The sequence below is a fragment of the Tyto alba genome, unplaced genomic scaffold (assembly GCF_018691265.1).
Source record: "Tyto alba isolate M040663 unplaced genomic scaffold, T.alba_DEE_v4.0 Super-Scaffold_48, whole genome shotgun sequence".
NCBI classification, from domain to species: Eukaryota; Metazoa; Chordata; class Aves; order Strigiformes; family Tytonidae; genus Tyto; species Tyto alba.
In genome coordinates this window covers 26,122,610-26,149,984 of record NW_024881324.1, presented here as the reverse complement: position 1 = coordinate 26,149,984, position 27,375 = coordinate 26,122,610, and the positions used below count along the sequence as shown (strand labels likewise).

The 27,375-nt window shown below is 39.6% G+C and overlaps 1 protein-coding gene across 10 annotated transcripts in view; it reads right to left on the bottom strand.

Annotated features, from left to right (window-relative positions):
• The window catches only part of CTNND2 (catenin delta 2), a 699,957-nt gene that overhangs the window by 558,445 nt on the left and 114,137 nt on the right, over positions 1-27,375 (bottom strand). For all 10 annotated transcript variants that reach the window (XM_042806909.1, XM_042806907.1, XM_042806914.1 and 7 more), the window contains one exon: positions 4,806-4,939. In XM_042806909.1, coding sequence (XP_042662843.1) covers positions 4,806-4,939 — 134 coding nt within the window. The remainder of the gene's footprint in view (positions 1-4,805; positions 4,940-27,375) is intronic.

The following is a 27,375-nucleotide window of genomic DNA, read 5'->3' as shown; positions in this document are numbered from 1 at the left end:
CAAAATGTCAGAAATATAATATACTAAAATATACATTCTGTTGAACTTGAGATCAGTGTTTCTACTTTCTCAGGGTATCTCTGTTCCAAGTTTTAAATTCTTCCACTACTGGCAAAAAAAAAAAAAAAAAAAAAAGCAAAAATGTGTTCATATTCCAGCTGCATGATAAGAAAGGGTATTTTGTCTTTCTTTCTGATGGCATTTAATAGTGCTTTAAATCAGCAACAGACTGAGCTGTCGCTAAGTGGCAGAGAGGCATTTCAGCCTCTCTGAAATTCTTAGCTTTGAATTACTAAATTTTCAATATCACCAAGTCAAAATAGCATCAAATTTAACTCTAATTTCATTCCCATAATTGGCTTTGTCTTCTCTCTTTTCAAATATGGTTTTGCTTGGAGGATATATTCTCTCAATACCCTTGTATCAGAGTGAATCTTCACAGAAGCCTTTCCACTCCCAGCTCATTTCAAACAATCCCCAAAATACAATCTTTTGGATTATCACCACATCCTTTTATCAGTAAAGTAATTTTTCGTTTCTTCATATGACATCTACTATGGCTACCGCGTCTTTGTCATGACTTAAAGGATGTGGGGTTCTGAATAGGAATTACTTGTCCAAGTCTACCTTCTTGTAAACTGCCATTTCCTGAGAAGTATAACATGAACACAGCCATGGCTGCCCTAAAGAGCCATGTGAAACCAGTCCCAGGCTAAATCAAGAACTTGAGAATCCTACAGAGCAGAGCATATGGTAAGTATATTAAATAATTTCCTTTTTCACCTGCCACTGTGATGACACTAAAACTTTTCCACTCAACACCCTATTTCCAGAAGTGGAATCATACATCTCTAAAGCAATCCCCATCAACTTGAGGATGTACCTGGGAAGCACTAACTGTGCTCACAAAGCTTTATATTTCAGTAATATGTTGGTGCACCCAGCAATTTAGAAGTACGGTATCCCCTGTATAAAGTTTTGCTACTCAAAACATATCACACAGCCAAGGCTAGTTCTCATCCAAAATCAATATATTAATGAAAATAAAAGATGGCAAAAAGGAAGATATCTGAATATTTTAAAACCTCATTGGAAACAAAGGAGTTCTTTAACTAAGGAAGTTAATATATTGACATGTCACTTAGAGAGATGATGAAAGAAATATATATTGATTGAGTATAATTAACATGGGTCTGAAATAGAGCTGCTAAAACTTTTTAAAAAACCTGATGTTTGAGGGGAAACAAGGCATTAATATATCATCACTGAACCTATTTAGAAAACTTACAGAATACTTTGGGTTAATAGAGTAATTACTGGTTCCTATAAGGCAAGAATTAGATTTATTTTGGTGAATATCATGTATTACAATATGGCATGCATTACACTAGGGAAAACATCTGCAAAAGTCATTCTGTGATCAGACTTGGGGCCCAATACTTGGATGGCTGTATGAAATGTTGTGACCTGCTGGTCAGACTAGATGACTTCACAAGCCTCTTCTGGCCTTAAAACCTTAAATAATAGTCTGAATTGAAGCATTCATCTAGATATGTGATTTTGTTCTAAAACTTCAATGATATAAAGACATGGGGAAAACAATCTGGCCGAGCCAAGACAAATCAAATCTTTCCACTTCTACAGCTATTTCTATCTGAAGTTTTATTTATATATGCACATATAAGATGTGCATGACATACATAACCCTGTTTCTAAAGAGTACTAACACCTAACATTCAAGTTAATTTAAGTCATGCATATTATCCTTATTTAATACTGACATGCATTACAACACTTAGTCATTATTACTCTGAATGTGTTTTTTTAGTCCAGTTTTAACCACAATTTCTTGACACAGAAGTACCTTTCTAATGGGAAAACTGGTAAATAGTCAAAATTAACAGAAGCTATTTTAGAAAAAATGTAAGTCTTATAAAGCTGGGATATCTTTAACCCTAATGATGACACTCATTCTTGTTTTAACAAAAAAAAAAAAAAAAAAAAGCAGCTATCAGCAACCATCTCAAAGCCAAACATTTATGCTTTCTCTGGAATCAGCACTATTATTTAAAGAACACATTAATCAATCATTCAATCATTTATTTAAACAGTGTGAGAAATATTCCAAAAGTCTTGGAGCCTAAGCTTCTTCTGGAGAGGGGGAAATGAAGACAAGGCATCCGGAAAAAAGTATCATTATGTGAAATAGGTAGATTTAAAAAGGTTTCAAAAGAAATATTAAACATTACACAACTTGTTCTTTGCATAAGTTTTCGGAAAGGGAAAGAGTTGTTCTCTGAAACATACTACTACTAAAATGGCAAAAGAAACTAGAGTCACAAAGAAACTAAAATAAATGTATGATACCATTTCTGAGTTGAAATAACTGTCAGTGCTTCAAGACGGATCTCACTCTTAGGAAATTATTTTATCTCATGTTATCCAAGTCTTTTTATTAAAAAAATCTGCCAAAACAAGCCTCTGTTAGGTCATTGTCACTACATTCCTCCTCAGCTTCCAAGGGAGCAGTTTTTGCATGCCAAGAACTAAAGTACTATGAACTACACACGTCTGGAGTCTTCCAGGAAAAGCATCAGCTGTACTACATATTTACTCAAAAGGTTCTCTAGCAGCTATTTCTACCTTCAAAACTGCATCATCAATAGCTCTCTTCCCAGGAATCTTTTAACACCAAGTAGTATCAGAATTCTCATGCACAGGTAGAAATTCTCAACCAGAAACATGTCATGGTTTTTGCAGAAGAAGTAGTTGTATCTATCACCCATGTTCTCACAAAGCATAGTGTCCTGGTATCTCACTTTGTTGAAGAGTTTTTCCCATATTTATCGATAAAAAAGCAGATGACAAAGCAGAAACAGAAATGGCCTTATGGTTTCTTGAACTGATGAAGCATTGGGACAAATATGTTTGCCAGTATTTCGTAAGAAAGAAAAAATCCTTTTTCATATGCAGATGCTTAACCACATTTTATACAGCACAGAAAACTGAAACTATTTGTCTAGTGGTTTAACATTACTTGATCATTTCTCTTAAAAAACTTATTCTGTCTAAAAATAAACAAACAAAAAACCACACACAAAAAAAAAAAAAAAAAAAAAAAAAAAAAACAGAAAACAAGAGCTTTCACTTTCACAGAAGTTATTAACCCTTCCTCTTCATGCGGGTAGTTTGAAAACACCTAAGCCAAAGTTTACTGACTGGCATCTCACAATTCCTTAGGCATACAGTGGATGATTCTGGTCCCTCCTCCAGCAGTGCCTGCTGACCTTAAGAAAGTTAGCAGCAGGGGGAAAATATGGATTCATCTTCTTTATCCATCACTTTGCAATTGTATCTCAGAAGTCTGAAACCCCTAATGTATTCAATTCACTGATTTATGGGGGTGGGAGGTTCAGTTGCAAAACACATGACCAGGTGTATACTAGCAGTGTTATCACAAAACCCACCAACAGAGAAAAATGACTCACTACCAAATACTGTGTTTCACATTCTAACAGGTAGATGCAGAGTATCTTCTACCTAGGTAACCACCCTGTACATTTTTTCAACATCAGGAAGCACAAAGCTAAGGCAGGTATTTCTCTTCAAAATACAGTAACCCAGGCTGAAACACAAGTACATGCCCAAATAATGCTATTGTCCTGGAAAATAATATGCATATAAACATCTAAACCGTGGGCAATTCCAATACAAGAACATGCCATAAATCTGAAGCCAAAACTCCATGTTAGAACCTTTCTTTCTTGCACTCCTCTTTTCAGAGACAGAAAATACGACTTAACCTTTAACATTCAAAACAGAGAACTGGTACATATCAAAAAGAAAAAATGAAGAGCAAGGTCACAATTTTTATGAAAGCTCAATGACTCAACAGCTATTACCTCAATGGTGTTAGATATCATAAGCTGAATCCATGCATTAATTTTAGTAAAGCAGCAGTGAATGTCTTAGGCAGGGAAAGATCACTGCTTTATAATTGGAGAACCAATTTAGACCAATTTCAGCAAGGAGGAAGCTGACTGAAAGCAGCTATCTTTTAAAGTCTCTCTTTGAGATACCTGTTGCTGCTGTTAAGCACAATGATGTACCAACAGAGATCAGGTGTTCTCACGAACTGGGTTGTTAACCATCTCCTGACATGCAAAGAGGCACAAAGCTAAACTGTAGATGCTCAGCCCACAAAAATTTACATTAAACCATTCAAACGTGTATTATCAGAATTAAGGAGAAAATCACACTAAAGACCTTTCTTTCAAAAATTTCTAATACTTTTGGTTTACCCATCCAAGGCTGAAAGCCTCTCTCCATACCCAATTTTGCTCTAAAACATCAAGTTTTACACAAAAAAAATAAAAACCGTGTATATGTTAAATTTTAAAATCCTAGGATTCTTATAAATCCTTTTAACTAAACATCTTGTCCACAACTACTTATTTGTTTACAGCTCTTATATGCCACACCTATATGCTGGCAACTCCACATGCAGACTGCCAACAGGGAAAGGAGAGATCTCTGAAAACCAGCATTAACAGTAAAGAGTGAAAGTGGAGAATAAAACGAACAATTCAGTTAAATTATAATAAATTTTAGTGTAGGACAGCACATGGAAGTATAATAAGACATGAAGAAATATTTAGCATTCTTTGCAATATGCATTTGTGAATGAAATTGTTCAGATATCACCTATGAAACCTTTTTTTTTTTTAAAAAAAAAAAAACAAAAAAACAACCAACCATTCAATCATATTCTTGTTTTCTAGCCCACAGATGCAGCATTTGCATACCTGTTCTTTAACTGAAGCTAGAATGGCAGAGGTTGTCTCGGTTTCAGAGCCATCGCCGTTAGATGTGTTCAACACAGGACTAAGGGAACTTGTCTTGTCAGAAGACGAGGGCTGGTCTGGAACAGGCATAGTTTCTGCAGTTTATGGAAAAACAGAACAATGATTTTGTTATTAGAAACACGATTCATATCATAAATCATATGCATATAAAAATAACAACACTAAGGAAAAAAATACAGAATATGCTTCTATACTATAATATTGAATATATCAGCTATTTAAAACAAAAACTAGTTTTAAGTTAATTATAAAACAAAGTATTAAATGATCTCCCAGTCTTACTCCAAAATATTTACCACAGTACATTTGAAGAGGATTCAAATCATTTACAGCTGTGATTTTTGCCTAGTATTCCAGTGGCAGCATCCAACATGAAATTACAATATCATGAAAGTAATGAATCACAAAATGCTTTGCAAACAGAAAACCAACAAATGATACATGAGAGAAATATAAAACATCTCGTGCTGACTTTCCAACGTGCATGACTATTTCATATGGGTTCTATTTTAAGCCTAGGTAACTAACTTTGCCTTTCTTCTAGTCTAGAAGGTGTTTCTGAAAACATTTTATCGGAGTATTTTTGAGAAAAGCAGCACACACGTTTTTAAGCCATTTTTGACCTGTTATGGATTAGAAAAAAAAAAAAATATTCTTAGCACCTGAAAGAATTTCTAGTACTCTTTTTTAGAGAACAAAATGGTGATGGTGACTCTGGAAAGATTTATCTTTCTGAAGGCTAAGCTATCGTGTAGCATCTCTGTTTAAATGTCACTATAGGCAACGTCACTCTGCAGGCAAGTTGTGTCACGTTCCAGAAGTAAAGGAGCAGAGAGGCAGCTTGCACGGTTAATGTGCAGGCGAGTTAGGATAAGATCATGTTCACGTGGGAGCTGGCCAGAATCACTCGGTGGAAGAGAGGTGGCCCGCAGGCTGCCAGCCGGCCAGGCCTCCTGAGGAGCAGTGGGGATATTCGGGGGGATGTCAGCGGAGGGGTCGCATGTGCACAGCGCTTGCCATTCCCATCAGTGGCAAAACCCCTGCCTTGGCTCCATTCTGCTTTTCAAAGCCCATGTTTTTATAAAATGCAACTTTTTCAGAGAGAAAGAAGAAGTCTGAAAAGAGTGGGAAAGGGCAGTTGGTAAAAGCAAATATAAAATTCAATACCCAGAGCAAGCAGCCCAACTACAGTTTGTCATGGAAATTAGGGCTCTAAAAGAAGGGGAGATGACATTCTTATAAAGCTTTGGCTCTGAGGCCCCAGTACTGCCCAAGAACACTCATTCATCCCGGCTGGGTAGCCTTTTCCAAAAGCTTCCTGAAGCTCAGGACACAGGCAAAAGGCATACACAAAACAAAAACATGAAAATACAGATTATTTATTATGAAGTCAATTATTTCTCCTAAGAGAAATCTCCCTAAATCTCAGGCTACATTATTTCAATAAAACATTGAAACATGGGGTTATATATCATTTTAATTAAAGAAGCTACATATTTTCATACCTCTCACCTTTTGTAAATCACTGAAAGTGGTAAACACTGAATTCTTGGCTCTGGTAACGTCCTTGCTCCAAATACGTACATTACTTGAAATTAATCTTTAAAAACTCAGATTATATACCTGTCTTCTTCTGTCACAAGTATACCGTACAAAACTTCTATATTATTCCAATACATCGACCTAAATGGACTTTTGATTTATATTTTCTCATTTTGTACGAAGGAAACAGCTTCTATTATAACAAGTTACCTAGTTTGTGGCATACAATTAAAGTTGCTACCCTCTTGTAAAGTACCACAGAGAAGACATGTACACACATACACGCTTATTCTATTACCTTACTTTCAAACAATCTAATTATTTTATTCTTTTACTAAATTATTAATTGTAGTATCATAATAGAGATCAAAGTCACTTTCTTTTCAGTATTGCAGTTTACCTGAAAAGAATACAATCTAATTATTTTATTCTTTTACTAAATTATTAATTGTGGTATCATAATAGAAAGCAAAGTCACTTTCTTTTCAGTATTGCAGTTTACCTGAAAAGAATACAATCTAATTATTTTATTCTTTTACTAAATTATTAATTGTGGTATCATAATAGAAAGCAAAGTCACTTTCTTTTCAGTATTGCAGTTTACCTGAAAAGAATACAAACAATCTAATTATTTTATTCTTTTACTAAATTATTAATTGTAGTATCATAATAGAAAGCAAAGTCCCTTTTTTTTCAGTATTGCAGTTTACCTGAAAAGAATACAAATGGCCAAATAGTTCATTTTGTAGTCTAACAGTTCACTTTGTAGAACTATATTTGCAGAAAACCCCAGAGCGCAATGCTCCTTGTTACCAACTCCATAACCTGTAAAGTCCAGCTGAAAATTGTGCACAGCAACGAGAGGGATCACAGGGTTCAGGAACACGAGTACGGACACACGCAGTGGTCCTACCGCCCGTGCAGACACTCGCTCTGGGCCGGGGCAGCTCACCGGGGAGACACGTGGAACTACAACAGCAAGAGGCACAGAGAACTGCCTCCCCGGGACTGCACTGGGGCAGGAAGAAACAACAGAGCTGTGAATGAGGCACCTGCAAAATCATTTTCAGACACAGTAGCTCCCCTGCTGCAGGACTGCTTTCCCTGCAGTTGCAAAGAAGCTTCCTGGAAAAAAAAACCTTTTTGTCCCTTAGCTCACCCTCACGCTCTGCCAGGGCTGCCTGACCCCCGGCAGGGAGACTCTGCTGAAGCAGCTGTTTTATAAACGAGGCCCAAGGCTGTAAAACCAGCAAACTAAACCAGCCTAGGAGTCAGGAAGTCCCCAGTCCTGCTCCCAGCTCTGCAAGGAACTGTCATTGGAGGTCCATTTAAATTCTACTTTTCACATGCCAATATTAAGAGGATTTACCTGCTCCGGTCATCCCCAGCTCCCTACCACAGCACACAGTTACTGGGCCTGACTGGGAAGACACAAAGACCACCCAGAAGGTCTCTGGCTGAAGTCAAGGAGACGCTCATTTCCATAATGCACCTTTCCATATCATCAGGCAAAACTGGCAGGGTTTTGGTAAGTGTGAATGTTTTTTTTTTTTTTGGGGGGGGGGGATGTTGCTGCAGGGCTGACCTGTGTTGGAGGACCTCACTCATCACCTCACCAAAGGGAGCAAATCTTACACACAGCGAGGGGATGGGACACCAGGATGGGTCAAGGTGTCTTCTCTGCATGTCCATTTAACTGGGTGTCTTATTTATCTCTCAGTGCCAAAATCAGTAATTTAAAGCTTAAGTAATTGGCAATACGGCTAATCAAGAGAAATTCCCTGACTCAAAGACTGGTTTTGACCTGTGACACTCCCTAAGAGCCAGCCCAAGCGCAGCCCACTGCAGCATGGTGGTTTTCTGTCGCTGTTAGGTTTTCAGGAAGATGAGGGGAAATGAGGCTGCCTGAGTTGCTGGAATAAAGTTATCTGCTACACAAAATGCTTGCCCTAGCACAAACACTCCAAAATATTTAAAGTGTATTTGAGATGGGACAGCAAGGCTGCACGGTCAGTGGGGAAGCCGCTCTGTGACCAAAAAAACACTGCCGGTAAAACAAGAAGTTTCTGTGTGTTCAGAGCAATTACATCCGTGAGATACAGGCAGCAACTTCCTGCTGGCACTATAAACTTGCTTTGGGACTGTATTCAACTTCAGTAAATTTTCATTTGTAGGCTGAAAGTTTTTGTAAACACTTTGTTTCCATCAAAGAGCACTTCAAAAACTGCCTTAGTAATCTACAATTTCACAAGTATCAGTTTACATGGGGAAAAAAAAAAATCCTTTTATACAACCAACTGCTGCAATGAACTCTACTTGTTTCAAATAGGCTAATATTCTACAATTGCTGCATGTTTCTAACATTTGGGTTTTTTTTTAAAATATAGACCTTGAAAGAGGAAAAAAAAAATAAGGTTGTAAAAAAGGCACACTGCATGTCCTCTTAATCTAGAAACACAGAAATCACAAGAAATGTCTCTGATGTTAAAAGTAATGTTTTGTGTACCTATTAAAATTTTTTTTCTGGACAGAGAAGAAAATTTCTAACATCTATCTCATTAGCTGAGTTTATTACTACAGTTGTGTGCGGGAGAAACATTTCAGGCAACTGCACTTGGTAAACTAGTATCACCGAATCTACAGCACAACGTTAACCAGCTGAGCTAGTTTATAACATTATGTATTTTATATCATTATACATTTTAACATTTTTTCATTACACAAATTCATAGGAGAAATACCACATGGAAACACAGAATGAGTTTGCAAAAGCAAGAGGGAAGCTACTGTACCAAAGGTAGTTGTATCAAAAAAAATCATATGTGAATCAGCAATAGTGCGTTAGCAGCAAACACCAACATAGCAATGGCCCATATTTTCACTAGTCCACCTGCGCAGAGATGGACTTCTGATTTATCTTGGTCTTCAGTATAAGAAATCGGACGTTCTCAGATTTCAGTGGGACTTAAAACTGCCAGTATTGTAGAATTACAGAAAATAAGGCTGAAATGGGCCTCCAAGCCCCTAGACCACTGCAAAATCTTTAGGCAAGGCAGGTTTTTTCCCGAAGTCATTATAAATATTTAATACACATAACCAAATGTTTACATCTTCCCTCACTGCAGCCTCCCTTGGGAACCTCCCTCTGTTCAGGGCTCCAATGCCTTATGAAAAAGAGAAAACTTGTTTTAGTGTTTAAGGGATCACATTTAAGCTTAGTGTTTCCTATACCATCCAACATGGACACAAAAACCTAATTATTCCAACAATCCTCTTCAAAAAAGCGTTATCCCATGTGATCATCACCACCGTACCTTCCTTTCTGCTCTGGCTTCTCTTCTCTAGAAAAGCTATCCCACTTCTTTTCATTTTTCCTCAATAAAGTAAGATGGCTGATAGCCTCTTAACCCACATTCCTGGGAGCTTAACACTAAAAAGGAAAATTAGAGCAAGTATGAGAAGAAAAATAAAGATTTCAGCAGTTTACCACAGTACACCGTAGCTGAATAACTGCAACACAAAAGTAAATCGGCTGCATTTAATTTCCACAGCAGTAGCAGTATCTCCTATCGGTGTCACAAAAATACAAATGAGATTCTGTAAGTCGGAGCATATACATGCTCCTGAGAGAATCAAATTAAAATCTTAGAAGATCATTGATAGATGGACAGGAAGAATACTGCCAGCCTTTTGGGAACGTACTGGGAAGTCAGACATTAATAATTCATGGATTCCTGTACTCCACAGCACTGGAATAATTATTTTTGGAATTTGACCCTTTTATTTTCTTCGGTTGCCTTTCTAAGAGCATCTGAAAACTTCACCTCACTTTAATGAAAAATAAATAAATAAATAAATAAATAATCCATCTGAGAAATCCAAACAAAGCCATCCTCTCCCCACTCTCTGTGGCGCAGGCGCCCAGGCACTGGCGGCAGGGCCGGCCCCTGCGAGGAGCGGCCGGGGCTGCCCCGCGCCGGTTCCAGCCGGTTCCAGCCGGTTCCAACGGCCCCACCGCAGGGCATGGCTGAGCCCCTCAGCTGAGATGGCGGCGCCTCGGGGAAAGCCTGGGTAAGGATGGGCAAAACGCTGCCCGGCAGCCAGGGCTGAGGGGAACGGGGGGAGAAACAGCCCTGCGAGCCCCGAGGGGAGAGCGGGAGGAGGGCAGGAGGTGCTCCAGGAGCCCCGGCAGAGAGAGACCCCCTGGGGCAGGTGTTTCCCTGCGGCCCCGGGAGAGGCCCCGGGCTGGGGCCTGGAGCCGGGTGAGGGGACAGGAGCGGCAGAGAGGGGCTGTTATGGGCTGACCGCAGCCCCCCATTCCCCCCGTGCTGCTTGGGGCAGGGAGGGTAGAAGACATCAGGTGTGAAGTGGTGAAGCTGAGTCTCGGGGAAAAAAAGAGGAAGTGTAGGGAAGCTGTTTCAGGTGTTCTCTTTGCTTTTCACAGTCCCACTCTCTATTAACTGTCAGCAAATTAAGTGAATTTTCCCCAAGTTGAGTCCGTTTTGCCCAAGACGGTAATTGGTCAGGGATCTCCCTGTCTTTATCTCAACCCACGAGCTTTTCCATCTTCCTTTCTCCCTTGTCCTGTTGAGGAGGGGTAGTGACAGATCAGCTGGGTGGGATCTGGCAGTCAGAGCAGGCCAACCCACCCCACCCCAAAAAAGCTGGTTTTGACTTTAACAGGAAAGGCAGACAGAAATAGCTTGGGGTTTGGTTTGTTTTTTCATCTTGTGGATTCCTGGAAAGGTAGATACAGTCTACAGTTGTTTACACTATACAACTGTTATCCACAGCTGACAACTACCATGGTCACCATCTCATCAACCAGTGAAAGCCATATAAAACCTCATCAGATGAAGGTTCCTGTGAAATCAGTATTAAGTACAGTGGTGGAAGAATTTTAAAAAATTGATTGGACAAATTAAGAAATAAGAAAAAAACAACAATCTATATAGCTTTGGGAAACCACTATCATAAACATCACAAAAATAAAGTCAAACTATGTAATTGAATCCCAGTTTATTGTCTGGAATACAGATGGGCAAACACTGCTCAGCGAGGAACTGAATCAGAAGAAACTCAGCAGTTTATGTGGGTACACTGGTTACTTTAACTCCCCATCAAAACAACTTCCACAACACTTCTTTACCGTTATCTATCTACTATAGTTCCATAATCAACTGCCAGGCATCCACCTCATTCTGTGTAGCAACTGGTTTCAATGAAAATCATTTTTCTTGTTTCACTTTTTGTTGTTGGTTTTGTTTTTAAACTTTTTGGCCTTTATCAGGATATAAAATCAGTCAACAGAATGACAACTTTTAACACCATTAAGAAAGCCACTATAGAAACATTTGGAAGAGCTGGTTAAAAATCACTTTTGTTATGTAACTAGTTATCAAAAATTTAAAATCTGACCTGAATCCTACTGGAAGCATTACTCTTAAGATAGACAAGACAGAGAGGATCCGTGGGTTGGTTCTTGAATCAGAAGGTAAGTAAATAATAAGCTACTTCTGAGACTGCTAAACCCCCCTTCTCCGTGAACTCAAGATATGGCTCTTGCAGTTCAAATACAGATATTTGTACCTCTTCTTGTTAAGGCACCTTTTTGGTGGAAAGGCATACATTTCCGTTCCAGCACAAAAGGTTTCCTGTATTAGTACTTAAAAAAGCCCCAAAACTATCACTATGAAAAATTCACAGAATTCCAATTAAAAAGTTGTTTCTAAACAAACATTTTTGTGGTGTCTGGAACCTTAACATAATAAGGTTGTAAGTCTCAGAGAGACTGACCATCACTAAAGACTACATTGTTTTCATTTTTCTAGCTAAAGAGCTAAAAAACAACGCAGAAAAAAACAAACAAAAAAAAAAAAAAAAAAAAAAACCAAACAAACAATAAAAAGGATAGATTATTTCAAGATGATCTTTTTGCAGAGCTGAAATGGAAATACCACACGTTCAAAGTAATTGCACTTTTTCAAATGACTTGCCAATTTTCACTGTTAAATTACATCTATGGCATCTGCTCATAAAAGTTAAGGGGGAAAAGAAGAAAAGGGAACAGGAGCACAACCTCTTTTTTTAAAGCTACCTTAGAATCACAGAATATCTCAAGTTGGAAGGGACTCATAAGGGTCATGGAGTCCAACTCGCGGCTCCTTGCAGGACTGCCTAAACCTACACCATATGACTAAGATCACCGTCCAGACAGTCCTTGCTCTCTGACAGGCTTGGTGGTGTGACCACTTCCCTGGGGAGCCTCTTCCAGTGACCGAACACCTCAGTGAAGAACCTTTTCCTAATGTCCAATCCGAATTTCCCCTGATGCAGCTTCATGCCCTTTCCTCGTGTCCTATGGCTGGTCCCCAGAGAGAGGAGATCAGCACCTCCCCCTCTGCTGCCCCCCTTGAGGAAGTTGTAGACTGCAATGAGCCCACCCCTCAGCCTCCTCTTCTCCAAGCTGAACAAACCAAGAGACCTCACACACACTAAAAAAAATAAGGCGCTTTGCTAACTTTTGAATGTTTACTTAAACTAAGCATTCCTTATAAATTTGAAATTATTTTTTAATTTCTCCTGCATTTGTTTTGAATATCTGCAACTTTACTTTTTCCATTGAGTTCATGGGACTCTTCCAGGACACGGCGCTTGGGCTGGTAGCTCTTTCTTGGTCCCACGAAATTATATTAAAAGATAAATGAATGATGAAGTGGTTTATATACCTGATAGATGCATCGTGGACATTTTAGCAACATGACAAAAAAAATGGATACAAATTTTTATGACTAGATCCCACAGAAGTCTAGTGATAGTAGGAACATGACATTCAGAACTGGGAAATAAAAGACTGCAAGACCACATTCCTTCTGTGTCCCTTGGGATGGCAGCGGATACAGGATGGGAGGCACCCTTGTAGCAGGATTTCATGCCTTCTCTGAGGTAATACAACCAACTTAGCTAGTTCCAAGGTTAAATTGCAAAAGTCTGTTCAGGATGAACTCAGGCACAGAGGTACATACATATTACACAGAGGTAGGTTCTATGCCATACATAAATCCTTAGGTGAAAGAAAATATTTACACAATTTATAAATGCTCATGGAAATGGCAATGTCAGATGCTGTGGTTTCATACTCTGAAGTTACATTTTCCACACACACTTTTATATGGATTTTAATCATACTGGGCAGGGGTTTACTAAGTAGGGAAGTAGTGAAGCATAGCCATGAAGATGTCACTGGTAAAAGCACTTTGGTGGCATAGTTCACAAACTACATGCTGCACTCTCTCAGATGGGGTGGCTGTATCTGCCTTCCAGTGATCTTGCTGGCCTCCTCCTCCACATCAGGAATACTATTCACTTCATTCACTGCATCCATGTAGAACACTGAAAAAAACCCTAGTACTGAAAAAAGCAGCAGCTATAAACTGAGCATTTAATTCCTTTTCCAACTCCAACTGCATTGTTTTAATAGGTCCTTTTATAACCTATGCTTAATGAAAAAGAGAATATTGCTTAAAAAGGCAGTCTTACAGTTTTAAATATTAGACTGATATTCTTTTAAAAGTCACTTAGTTAACGCTGTTTACATAGTTGTCGTGGTTTGGGCCTGGTTGGCAGCCAACCGCAACGCAGCCGCTCTCTCTCCCTCCCCCTCTGGCAATGAGAAGGGACAGAGAGCCAGGATTGGGGTCCGAGATAGGACTGGGATGGGGAAAAAATTCCCCTTTATTGTCACGAGCAAAAGGCAGACTCGTTAGGGGAAGAAAAAAAGAACATCCATTTATTACAGACACTAACAACACGTAACAGAGTAGGACAGTGAGAAGCATTGCCACATCTTGAGAACACCTTCCCCCCACCCCTCCCTCCTTCCCGGGCTCAGCTCTGCTCCCGATATCTCTACCTCCTCCCCCAGGGGCGCAGGGGCAGGGAATGGGGGGTGCAGTCAGAGCTGCCACTTCCTTCATCTTCGGTGAGGGGAGTGTCCGGAACTTGTTCCTCCTGCTCCATTGTGGTCCCCCTCTCACAGGAGACAGTCCTCCACAAACTTTCTCTGACATTAATTCCTCCCACGGGCCGCAGCGTTCCCCACACTGCTCCGTCATGGGTCACTAACTTCCTCCGACTGGATTCTCTCCCACAGCTGCAGCCCTTCCCGAGCTGCTCCGGCGTGGGACTCCCCCGCATGCTGCAATCCTCCCAGCGCTGAATTACAGCAGTGGGGCTGCCTTTTCCCATGAGACCCCGGCCTTGTTTGGGCACAGAACCTTGATCAGCTGAGCAGGAGCCACAGGCCACAAATCAATGTCTGCTCCACCGTAGATCTCCATGGGTGGCAGGGGGGGCCGCCCTGCTGTCTCACCACAGGATACAGGGGGGTCTCTTCTCCGGCACACCTCCCCCCTCCTTTCTTCCTCCGTTCCTCCACTGACCTTGGTGTTCACGCAGCTGCCCCAACTCCTCCTCACCAGTCCCACTGCTCCTCACCACGTCCCTTCTTAAATATGTTATCCCAGAGGTGCAGCTGATTGGCTCAATTTCCCAAACAGAAGTGGAGCTGACTTGGAGCTGAGGGAGCTTCCAGAAGCTTCTCACAGGGGGCCGCCCTGATAGCCCCCTCCCCTGCCACTAAAAAAACTCCACAATTCACTCAACCCAGGACAATAGTCTAACAATACATCACCCTTTCATGTGTATAAAGTGTAGATAGGTTAAAAAAAAAAAAAAAAACAAAACAAACAAACAAACAAACAAAAAAAAACACAACCAAAAACCCAAAAAACTAAAACAGCTCCACAATGTTTGGAAATCTGTGGTAAATCCAAGCTACCCACTACACCGGCAACTGCATCAGATCAGTGCAATCAGAAAATCCAAGTATGTTTCTTTAATAAAAAGATATTGCAGTTAGGAATATTTATTCCCCAGTGGGTTTTCCCTGTACAATGAACCATTAATCAGTGAGAGCATTCATTATGAAAGTGTTAGTCATTCTGTCTTGCTGCACAGCAATCAAATTTGGCTTGTTACTGAGCTAATCTGGAGAACATGAATGACACTGAAGTAGCCTTGGATAAGAACCAATCACTTAAAATAATCCAATATGCAATTATGCATCTAGAAATAGTTTTTGCTTCCTTTCCCCTACCTTAGATATGAGGTACAGAGATTACAGTATGACTACCGTTTAATAATACGCATTTCTATTGTTCCTATTAAAGTTGTTCTTACTTTTTTTCCTACGGTTTCAAAATTATGGGGGCTTACCGTAAAGTGAAAATACTTGAATACATTTTTGGTTTTCAACCTACAACTTCATGTGTATGGCTACACTTAAATTTACTGTTTATGATTTCAGTAACTCATATCAAGATTTCAGAAGCAAGGACTAATGGCTGATCCTGTTTCTAGCTGTTTTTAATTAAAAATATAAATGCATAAAATACTCCCATTTTCTTCATTATAATTGCATACTTATCACAGAGAACCTCTATCTCTCCCTGCATATGTGGACAGTTATTTGAAAGCCTACAGTTGTGAAAAGCTCCAACACACTAGCTTCTAACAACTGTGGTAAGCAGTAAGTTTGGCATTGTATCGATGACCATGAAAACCACTAGATTTCAGGCTGTTCACTGAGTCGTTCTGGTAAGCTAAGAATTCAGAGCGTGTATGCTAGGAGCCAGAACAGTACAGAATACAATAGCCATGGACATTCTTGCAAATTATTACCTATATCCCAAGTCACATTTGATGCAGATATGGAGGGAAAAAATACCCAAAATAATAATTCCATTATTACATATTGTAAAGCCAATTCAAACACTATGACGTACATATGACTATTAGACTAACCAAGATGTTTACAGGAGGTTTTTGGAATAAAATCCCAACTGGAAGAAGTAGAAATTGGCACTGCTTGAGAATTCAGACATGCAAGGAATCAGACTCAGCAGGAAGATGACCTACTGTATCCCTTCACTAATATTGAACTATGGAGGTGATTGAAGGCAGAGACAGCATTGGCTCTAGGCAGCAGGATACACATCTACTAATGCTGCATTAGACTTTTCTCCAGTGACGTTAAATCTTTCAGCTGTGCAACTGCGAAACAGAGTAGGAAGTCTGTAAAGATGAGCCTTCCCTTCCGCACACAAAACTGTTAAAATTGTAGATGTCCTTTACTGTCTTATCTTTGCTGACAGTTTAATACAATTTGTGGCTAAGTATTCTTAAAAATAAGTTGATAATCTCCTGAGTCAACGGGAAGATAAGAAAATCTGCCAGACCCTGCCAGATACCTCAGAGAGGAACTTTTCTTCTGATTGCCTAAGTAGTTATCACAACATCCTAAAGCATCTATCTCCAATGTTGAAATTACTAGGTGGGAAAACAGATTAATTAAAGGAGACATGATATCTTAAAGACCTTTGCAAAGGCTTAAGCTCAATTAGGGATCAGGGATATAAGGGATCAAGTCAGCACTCTTCTCCTTCTAGCTAACCCATCACGGGGGCTTTCTAAAGAGCAAGGGCTCAGTTTTCTTTCTGGGTTTGTTCTTTGTCTCCAGACCCATCACTAAGGCAGGTGAGCTCGTCTCTTGTCTTCTTTTGTGATGTCCACTGTTGCATCTTCAGTTATTTCAACCATACTATTTAAGTATTTAGGGCCTCTAAGTGGATGAAAAAGAATCCTCTCCTTTTAATTTGTAGGCAAAGTTCAGGTTCAGGTTGCCATAAAATTTCCCTTCTTTTTCTCCTGGTCTTTGCAGAAGTGTGGTAGAAAATACAAAAGGTCCCAGCTGTCACAGTAAAGGATGAAGATAACCGTATGCTAAAACCTGACTGAAGAGAGGCTGTATCGGCAAACTTTCTCCAATGCTTTCTTTGACTTATCCTACCCTAAAGTCCTACAGATAGATATGTAATACCTAAAATAGAAACCACAATTGTTGGCATATACACAGCCAGTATATACGAAACTTCCTATTCCCTTTTCTTCCACAGATGCCTGAGTCAAAAAGGCATTTCCTGAAACAATCCAAAGACTACAGCTCAACAAGAAAAAGGATTTCTTCTTCAGGGACTCTCTACTTCTGCACTGAGTCTGATTAAAACATCTCTAGTTTCCTACTCTCCTGTTTTGCTCAAGTAATAGGTCACAAAACAAGGCAGTTCTGCTTTTTTTTTTTTTTCTATAATATTTAAATCTGCAAGTACTTTGAATTACTTCCTCCTCAAAATCAAACCAAAAAATTCCTAAAACATTTCCAATGATTTTAGCAGTTCAACTCAGAAGAAGTGCTTATGAGAGAAAACCTCCAGCATTTGGCCCAAAGGGCTTTGAAAAAAAAAAAAAAAAGGCAAGGAAAAGATGGCCCAAATGTGTGTCCCTTTTTTTTTTTTTTTTTTCTTTCTTTCAAACTTGAGTCAGCACCACTGCTGGTGCACAAAGATCTAAAGATCAGACCCAAACCACAAAGACAGCACTGTGTCATTTAACTGCCCCCAGCCCCCTTCTCTGTCAATATAGTATTGCAACTGAATAATTGATTAACCAGGACAGATAAACCACATGCTGGCTTGAAACATGCTCCTACTTCATTGCTACTAGAAGCACCTACGTAATCTGTAACAATTTGCCCTAACCAGCTCGCATGCACCATCTGAAAAGTGAGCAACCTCCTAAAATTCTTATGAGCATATTTCACAGTTGGAATCAGCAACACAAACACAGAGAAACCAGCATTAAAAAAAAAAAAAAAAATCATACTCCTGTCAATATTTTAGAGATCTCAGCATGAGGATTTACAATAACTGTTTTCAGTTTTGGTGAAAAGTCTATTTATAAATCAAGCAAAATTGTTCCATTCATGGAATCCAATAAGAGAATAACGTTTGCTGGTGTTACCAAGGGAACGAGAGTTCTTATTTCAGTGACAATGCCAATATCCTCAAGCATACAGAGCAAAATGCACATCTACCAACAAAAGCCAGAAACACTCCTCCAGTGGGTTTTTAAAATCTCGTATGACCTAGATACCACAGCAGTAGGTGATACTAACATAATATGGGGTGTTGCTCTGTATTTGTTTTTTTTATTCCTTGGTCATTTATTGACTGGGAGTGATCTGAAAATTTGAGTGACGTCACGTTCTGAGTCTGGTTGGGATGGAGTTCATTTTCTTTATAGGAGCTCATATGGTGGTGCTGTGGTTTCCAGTTGTGATCAAAATAGTGTTTCAGCTACTGCATAACAGTGCTTGCACAGCATCAAGCCCTCCCCTGTCTCTCACTCTGCCCAACTCTGCGTGGTTGGGAGGGACACAGCCAGGAGAGCTGACCCCAGGGGCACACGGTGCGTGGCCTCATGCTCAGCAATAAAACAGGGGGGGATGAAAGGGAGGGTGCAGTTTCTCCAAAGTAGCTGTTGCTTGGGGACAGGCTGGGCACCAGTCTGCTGGTGGTGAGTGAGTACTTTTGCCTCACTTGTTATCTTTTTTTTTTTTTTTTTTTTTTTTTTCTTTCTTTCACTTACTCTTTTTATCTTGACTTAGAGTTTTTTTCCCCTCACTTTTGCCTGTCCAATTCTCTCCCCCATCCTGCTGTGGGGGCTTAACAAGCAAGCGGGTGGGGGACTTAGCTGCTGGCCGGGGTCAACCTGCCACACACCATGACTAAGTAATTCCACCCCCAACAGTAATGAGAAAAAAAAAAGCCTTTGTAATGCAAGAGATGGGGTCAATAGCAGCAACACCTGAGGACACGTTTATTATGAAGAACTGAAATAACAAGGCAAAAGCACAGCCCTTTGTGTCTGAGGCAAGTAATCCACTAATATTCTGCGCCAAAACAGACTGCTTATTACTACTACTTTAAATTTAAATTGCAGGCTGATGCATGCTGACTAGTCTTAATGTTTCCCATGGCTCTGAACCTGAAGTAGGATAGACAGTTCTGGTATTGGTGTAATCTCTGGACTAATCTACTTCCTCACTAATTCCTACAGTTAAGGAGTTTACTTATATGCATCATACTGAACTGCACAGATCCTCTTTGCCTCACGTCTCACTCTTTTATTAAAGCCAGACAGCAGAACGCATACTTCCAAGCCCCATACAACACTGTGCAATGTACCTCCAGACTAACCTTCAGAGACCCAACCAATGTCTAGCTGTTAGGGCTGCACTAGGGAACCAAGACAGCAGTCCCTCTGGGACTCCTCTCATGGCTGTATCCCTTAAACAGAGAGCTGGCAGAAGAGCAAAAGCTCTCCTCACTTGTTCATGACACGCTGAAGTAGGGACCTGATGGGGTAAGCGCGTCTTCTCTTTTAAATGTCTGGATCTACCTTCCCCAGCCCAAGATAAGCATGACAATCAAACATTTCCTTAGAATTTTCCTGAAGAGCCAAGGTGTGTCGGCAGACAGAGTGACTGCCGTGCTTTTCTCTCTCCACATACAGTATCCTGCCGGTGTGACATTGGCAGAGCTGTCTGGTGGACAGAGTACTGAGCAGTACTCCTAATGGGAGCTGTGAGTGCTTGTCTCCTAACTCCTTTTGATATGGGCTTGCATATACTACAGCCCAAGCCCCACAAAAAGCACCAAATCCTGAATCAGATTCCTGTGTGGTAAGATGAGCTCAGAGTCCATCACTTTATAGGTGAAGTTGGGATGTTGTGCTCTAAGTTCATCATTTTACATTCATCCACATGAATTTTTATCATCCATGATCTTCTTGTTTTGGCTTCATAAACTCTTTACAATATGTTGAGGCCCTAAGGCATTCCCACAAAGAATGTTGCAGCATGGGAAGCTCCAGGAACACACTTCATGGCCAAGAAAGATGAGAAAAACCCCTTAGTTTTCCCTCACTCTCTGTAGCAGTTAGCATGAGTTATGTCTAGACATGAGAGCTGTTAGCATAAGCCAGTAAACATTAACCATCTCTTTACTGTGGCAAAAGCAGATGATATCCAGTCAACCACCTGTCCTGACAAACAGAATGGGCTTTGTGTGCTGAATAAAACAGATAGCCAAACTATGCAAACAGGCTGTTGACGACCAAAAAGTGCAAACGTCTCCAGAAGTATCTGGAACAAGTAGATTGTGAGCAGCAACAGCAGCAACCACAATCAGAAAACATCCTTATCTGAAAGAACTCATCACCAACGTGGTATTCCCTGCCCAGTCCTGGAACTAAGGGTACTTAATATTGTGGGAAACTGGAGTACAAAGGAGAGGTGAGAGGCTCATGACCCTGCACCAGAATTAGGGCCCATCTCCCCAACACTGTAGAGGACCTGAGAGCACCCAGGGGACCCCTTGACCCCACACCAGGAGTGCACACAGCCCGGCTGGACGCACTGTGCTGACCCACCTAACTTGTCTCCTAGACTTTGGTTTCTCCCCCATGGAAAAGGGAAGGTGTGCGAGGAACCACTACACCAACCTGCCCAGCTGGACCAAGTCATCTCTCCCATGGAACAGTGAAATCACGTAAATTCTTAAAACTGCATATATGTGTGAAGAAAGTGTTCTGGCATCCAAAGGCATTTAGCCTCCATATTGTCATTTGACCTTAAATGGCAACAGTCTCTAACCATCCCTGTTCACTGCTAGCCAATACAGACTCACTGCCAAGCTTCTTGCTCCACATATTTAAAAGTTTTCATTAATTTTTTATGCCTTTTCTTGTTTTTTAAGCTTTTTCTGATCTGCCTATTATGTTTTTGTGTTTATCTTGCCAAAGTGCAAAATCCTTTCTATTTCTTACTTGGGAACAGCACCTCAGCACTTGATTCTGGTGGATATCCACACCAGGTTTCTTCTGCTTTCTTGCGGCACTCAGTCGTTCACCACTCCAGAGTCATGTCCTTCAAGTAAAGTCTGTGCCTCCCTCAAAGAATTAGTCTTGTTAGTGACCACTTTTAGCTTCCTCTGAGAAATGCTCTTTCCACATGACTCTAGAGTTGAGCTAAGTATGGTAGATACTTTCACCCTGCCAATTTCATCTTCAGTGGAAAAATTAGCCTACAAGAGGTAGACTAGTACCTGCTTCCCTGGGGATCAGTTTTGATCATACAGACTTATAAAACCGAGGGATTTACTGCTCCCAATATACTGCTTCTAAAGTAATATCTGCATAGCTCCGTATTTTCTCTGCTTGGTATAAGTCATCCAGTTCACTCCTTCTCTCACCTAATCAGCAGATTAATAGTCATACCCGAGCAGTGGTGAGTAAAGATGTTTTAGTTAATGTCTATAAGAAAAATAAATTTTCATTTAATATAAATAAATATAAATGTATATAAATTTTCTTTTCCTATAAATAAAATAAACTTCTATTAAAAATATACTGCTTTTAGATCAGAAGACGCATGAAATGTTCATATGAAAGCAATGGTAATTTTAATGCTGTGAAGTCTGAGAGAGGACAAAGTAACATGTTATCCACACAGTTCTGCTTTATACATGAACTTAGTACCAATGCCGTGGTTTTCTTACTTTTATAAGCAATAATGCACCCAAAATCCTAAAATAGTGACAATGGAAATGTATAGTTGAATTTGCAAGTTTACAGAAGCACAAAGGATAAAATAAAAACTTATTGTCTAAGTAAGCATGAAAAAAAACCCTATTTCTATTACCAAAACAAACAAAAAACCCCATTCATAGGAGAAGGCACATCTATAAGGACCTGCATAGTTTTTTCCACAAAATTCAATAGCATTCCTGACCCTGTGCGCATCAGAGATGCCGGAAAACTTTCTGTAAGTAATTTATATGTCCTACCTCCTTATCTTAAAGTGGGGGTATAAGGAATGCTACTGTATCGGCCATCCCAGCACTCTTGAGAAAATAAATGATACTGTTCCCTTTTACAGAGTGCAGAGGCACAGCTGCAAAGTGTAGCACCTAAGATACAACAGAAATCTAAAGCAGATCAGAGTTGAACCCAGCTCTCCTGAATCAAACTTTTTTGATCTGTGTGACAGTCTGTACTATTTAATGAAGAAAACAAAACAGAACTTCCATGGGTACAATCCTAGCTATTTTTCTAAGTTGCATACAGAATAATATTTTATGTGCTCCAGAGCATGGAAACTGGATTTTCATAGAAATAAATGCTGAAAGAAATTTCTGCTGACATATCAACTAATAAAGTGCATTAGAAACACAATCATAAAAAAAGCCAGCAGAGTAGAAAACTGCCTCTGGAACTCTGCCTACCAGAAAGCAGAGGCAGAAATCCTTGCATTAAAGCATAATTTTTTGCAAACTACGCTTTACATACACTAACCAAGTTTGAAAGTTTGGATTTAAATGGAATATACTTAAATCGACAGTGACAATCGTTACAAGAATGTGCTGAAAACTTTTCTAAATTTGTTTGGTTGAGAACCTACAGCCAGATGTTGTGGAATTAACTGAGCAATTTACAGTCAAGTACACAAAATAAGAAGTTACATGTCTGCTTGTATGTTATGTCTTGTGATTTAGAGAGAACAGTCATTTACATTTTCTTTTCAGTTAGTCTGTCTGAAACTTTGAAAATTACTAATCCCTTCACATAGTTTTCAGCTGAACCCAGTGTCCCTACACAGTACCTATCTTCTATTTTACTTTCTTTCTGGCCAAAATTATTTTATCTAGGAGATAAGTAATTGACATAATAGAATAAAAATATGTATGTTTAAGTTGTGTAAGACTAAGTAGTCTAATTGTTTCAGTCTTCATTCTGTCACACTAGGAGGGTATCAATTTACAGTGTTATCTTTGCACACATATGTTGAGCACATTCTTAAAATATATTGGATAGGAACACATCACTTGCAAGACTTATAATAGACTGGCTATATTAAGTCTTTCTTCTTCTTCCTGTTCTCAATACAGCAAGTTGGATAATCTGTTGAATGATAGCAAAAAATGATGGGGGGAAAAATACAGACGAAGCTAAACCTTTGCATAACTCCCTCAAAGCCAGCTGTTTTAAGGGGCATTTGCAAATTCCTGTCCACCTTCACCACCAGCCTGGAACTTCTCATCCTTTGACCCTTCCAGATAAGGGACTTCAAAACTTTGTTTCAGGAAACTAATCGATCTGGAATGTATAAAATAAACTCTAATGAACGTGCTAATACTTAAGACTACAAAGAGTACATAAGACCAAAGAGTAAAACAGAGCATATAGCATCTTAAATATTGACAGGAACACTCAGATTGGCAAATAGACGTAGCAGAAAGAAGTTAGTGACTATAAGCAAGGGGCAGTCACAATGTGCACATAACACGTAGGAAACACATAAAACGTTCATTTAAATATTTTTGCTGCTAAGTGATAATGCTAAGTGAGAAAAGATGGGAAGCAGTCTAACATGGAGATTCTGCTGTTGCTCAAGAAGAAAGCACACACCACTTCTCCGGACACAAGCTGAAGAGGCTTAAGTGCAAGGGAGACTCAGACTAATGGTTTGAGCTGCATTTGCGAAGAACGTACATCATGTATTGCTTATCTACAGCCATTTTGCCTACAAGACCTCAAGTGAAAAGTAACCTCACCTACCATCAATTGACCTGTCAACGTATTCTTAAAACAGTGAGGAGCCATAGTGACTTACTGAAAGGAAGAGTCCCACAGCACTATCTGAAGCTCAATCAGATTTTTCACTTCCATGTCAGGGATGTGACGCCTGAAGAACCACAGACTTTCCTAGAAAGAAGGTACTAGACCCTTTTTTCAGTGAGGATAAACAGCTGAACTATCATAGCAACGTCACATTGGTCTTCAATGATGACTACTTTTTTATTATACCTACAAGTATTCCAGGCAAGTGAACTTGCAATGGTTTTCTTAAAAAGCCTAGAAGTAGGGCCTTCTTTTACAATACTATAATACCATTGTTTTTTCTTAGGGGCCTGTTTACTTTGACAGGACTTATCAAGAATATATGACAAAACACAATTTGGTTCCTAAACAACAGGTCCATTATTAAAAGGTATGTTAAGATATCAGAAACAATAATGAAGGCATAGGAAGCAGGCCAGCTCTCCCCCTCAGTAACTTGGGTTTACACCAGCTGGTTGCATAGAACTGAAAATTACCTGTGACTTCTCTGAATTAGAGTTTTATTATACACTGTGTAACTCTATTTTCCTAAATCAAAGTTATGAGCAGTAACCGAAAGAAATCAATATATTAAATTCAATATATTTCCTCCAGCATCTACTTCTTCCATTTATTGTGGCCCTACAAAGATACACTACTTGCTGCTTATCTTTTTAAAACATTCTCTCATGGATTGACTACTTCTGTAGCATTCTATCCCAGTCTTCATGCAGATCAACTTTTAACCATTCCTTCTTTTCAGATTATTTTCAAACAAGAACTATCGTCCAAGTCTTCAATACAGTTAATGCCAAATTACTGCAGTGTGTAAATCCTTCAAATTACCTAGCTGGGTAAACTGGAGCAGTGTAATTGCTGTCTCCCATTTTCATTGTGAGGTTCATTTAAGATGCCGCTGAATTCCTCTGCATTCTCAAGGGGCTGGAACAACAGTAACATCCACTCAAAGCAGATACATTTCACTGCACATGCAAAGACATGCACACAGTTGTTTAAAATTATACATGTTTTCCAGTGTTTATTTTGGCTGTCAACCTAGTTTTAACTACCTACATCCACACTATATGAATGTATTTACAGGATGCTCTAATCTACTTACATCTACATAATCTAAATAGTATTTATGATTTTATTTATGAGCTCATCCTTTCCAATTACACATCATGCCAGGAAAAAACAGTTTCTTTATCCTAAAAAAGTTTGAAAAAGTTAAGCAAATGTTGCATTCAGGGATGTACTGCCGGAGATACAGCCAGCAATACTGGGAAGGAGGTCAAGGACGTGGGCAGAAGCCAAGAAGGGAAGTCACCGCTCCCCCCCGTGCCTCCTCTGCCCTCTCCCACCCCCGACCAAGGTGAGGGGCACAGCCTCCCGAAACGGAGCTGGGGCGGAGGGGGACGGCGCACAGTGCAGACCTGAGACATCACAGCTTCTAGAAAGCACCCAGCAACAGCAGGGACTCGAGTTTGCTGGAAGCAGTTTTCAAAAACCGCTCTGGTGGAATTCACTGATTTCAGAATGTAAAGCTGGTGAGGAAGTTTCACAATTTACTTTCTAGCTTTTTCTTTTAGTTACAGGCAGAGCTTAGCACTTCTCATTTTAAGATCCTATTTTGAGCCACTTACACTTTTCACATGCTCACTGTTTGGGCTGAAATACTCCATCCAAGCAGCTGTTTCATAATTAAGCACACACACACCCCCCAGTCTAAAACAGTTCAGGCATTTCTAAGAAACGTATTTCTGGAAAGTATCTTTTTTCTGTTTGCATTATAAAAAAGTCACTCAAAAGAGTGGAAGCTTGGAATTGTTTATGTTTTATGAGGTAGAACAGAAAAATTCTTATCTGTAGTACAGCAGCACCTAGACCCTTCAACTGCAACTGAGGATCCACTGGCCTAAGGACTGTACAAATTCAGAGAGGAGGCAAAACTATCATCAAAATATAATACACAGATCCGTAGTGAAATCCGTACGCTCAATCAAACAAGCACAGACTTTAACGTATGCAATTATTTTCTGACTACAAAATAAATTATTCAAAGGCATTATTCATAAGCTATTCGATACTGTTATTTGACAAGAGACTTGGGTCTTGTTAGTCCAAACATGCACAGGAAAAAAATTCAACTGGAAGTTTACTGGCCTGCAAGAAAACCAGCTAGGAGGAGCAGCAGATATTCATGGTTCTGAAGCCCTCTCATACACTTCACAGCGACTTAAAGCCGAAGCAGTTCGGACTTCATGATCTTTGTGACCACTTATTGTTTTTCACCTCGCCCTTCAATTAAAAACAAAAACAAAAACAACAACAACAAAAAAAAAGAGACAAACAAACAAAAACCAAACAAAACCCCAAACAAACAAAAAACAATATAAAACCTCCTCCAAACCCTCCACAACTCCTTAAAATCATTAAAGTAGCATTTAAAATAATATAAAGTAGGTAGCAAATCATTAATTGCTTCATGATCTGCAAACATCTGCAAAATTTACCGAATTAAAATACTAGAGACAAAGACTGTACGAGGCTAGAAATAGCTATTAATTCACTGTATTAATGATTATCCATTTCCTTTAGTAATGCTGCTAGAATTTGCTAAAGATGTTTGAATATACAACCCCAACAGAACAGTTACTGTAATGAACCCTCTTGACTTAACATTTATTATGTTGTTGCCCACCAAAGATAAATCTTAACACAGACAGCTGTTTCCTGTCCTATGCCTTAAATCATCAGATACATTCTATATATTGAGCTGATCCGGTATTGTTTTCATTGTTCAGGTACAGGCAGTCTTTGAACACTAGGCACTGTTACTATCACCTTTAGCTCAGGAGTTCAAGTTGGGCTTTTAATGGTACTTATGAATTACAGGAGTTTTCTTTGAAGTACACCCAATTCCGCTGGTCGAAGAAAGAACTTGCTTTCAATTACTTTCTGAAAGAAAAGAAGTAGTACTTCAGATTCCATCTGATTTAATCTGAAGTGGATACAAACACCTATATCTGACCTGTCCTGAAGAGGACTCGCATATTGCCGAGGGAGAAGAGAAGAGGCACGTGTCCAACATCAATCTGGTGGGTCTAGATAGTAATCCAAGAGAAAGCGGCAGAAGAAAAGGGAATTCCTGAACACTTTTGGAGACTTACCGCACACACATCCCTTCTACAGTTTTCACAGTCTCCCAGTGATACCTACCCTGCTTAAATATATCTCTGGCCCATGAAGTAGAGATGCTGCATGCAGATGAGCCTACATTTTTTTTACCACTGGTTAGGAAAACAAAAGACACAAGTAAGCTTAATAGAAGCGTGAGCACTTCCTG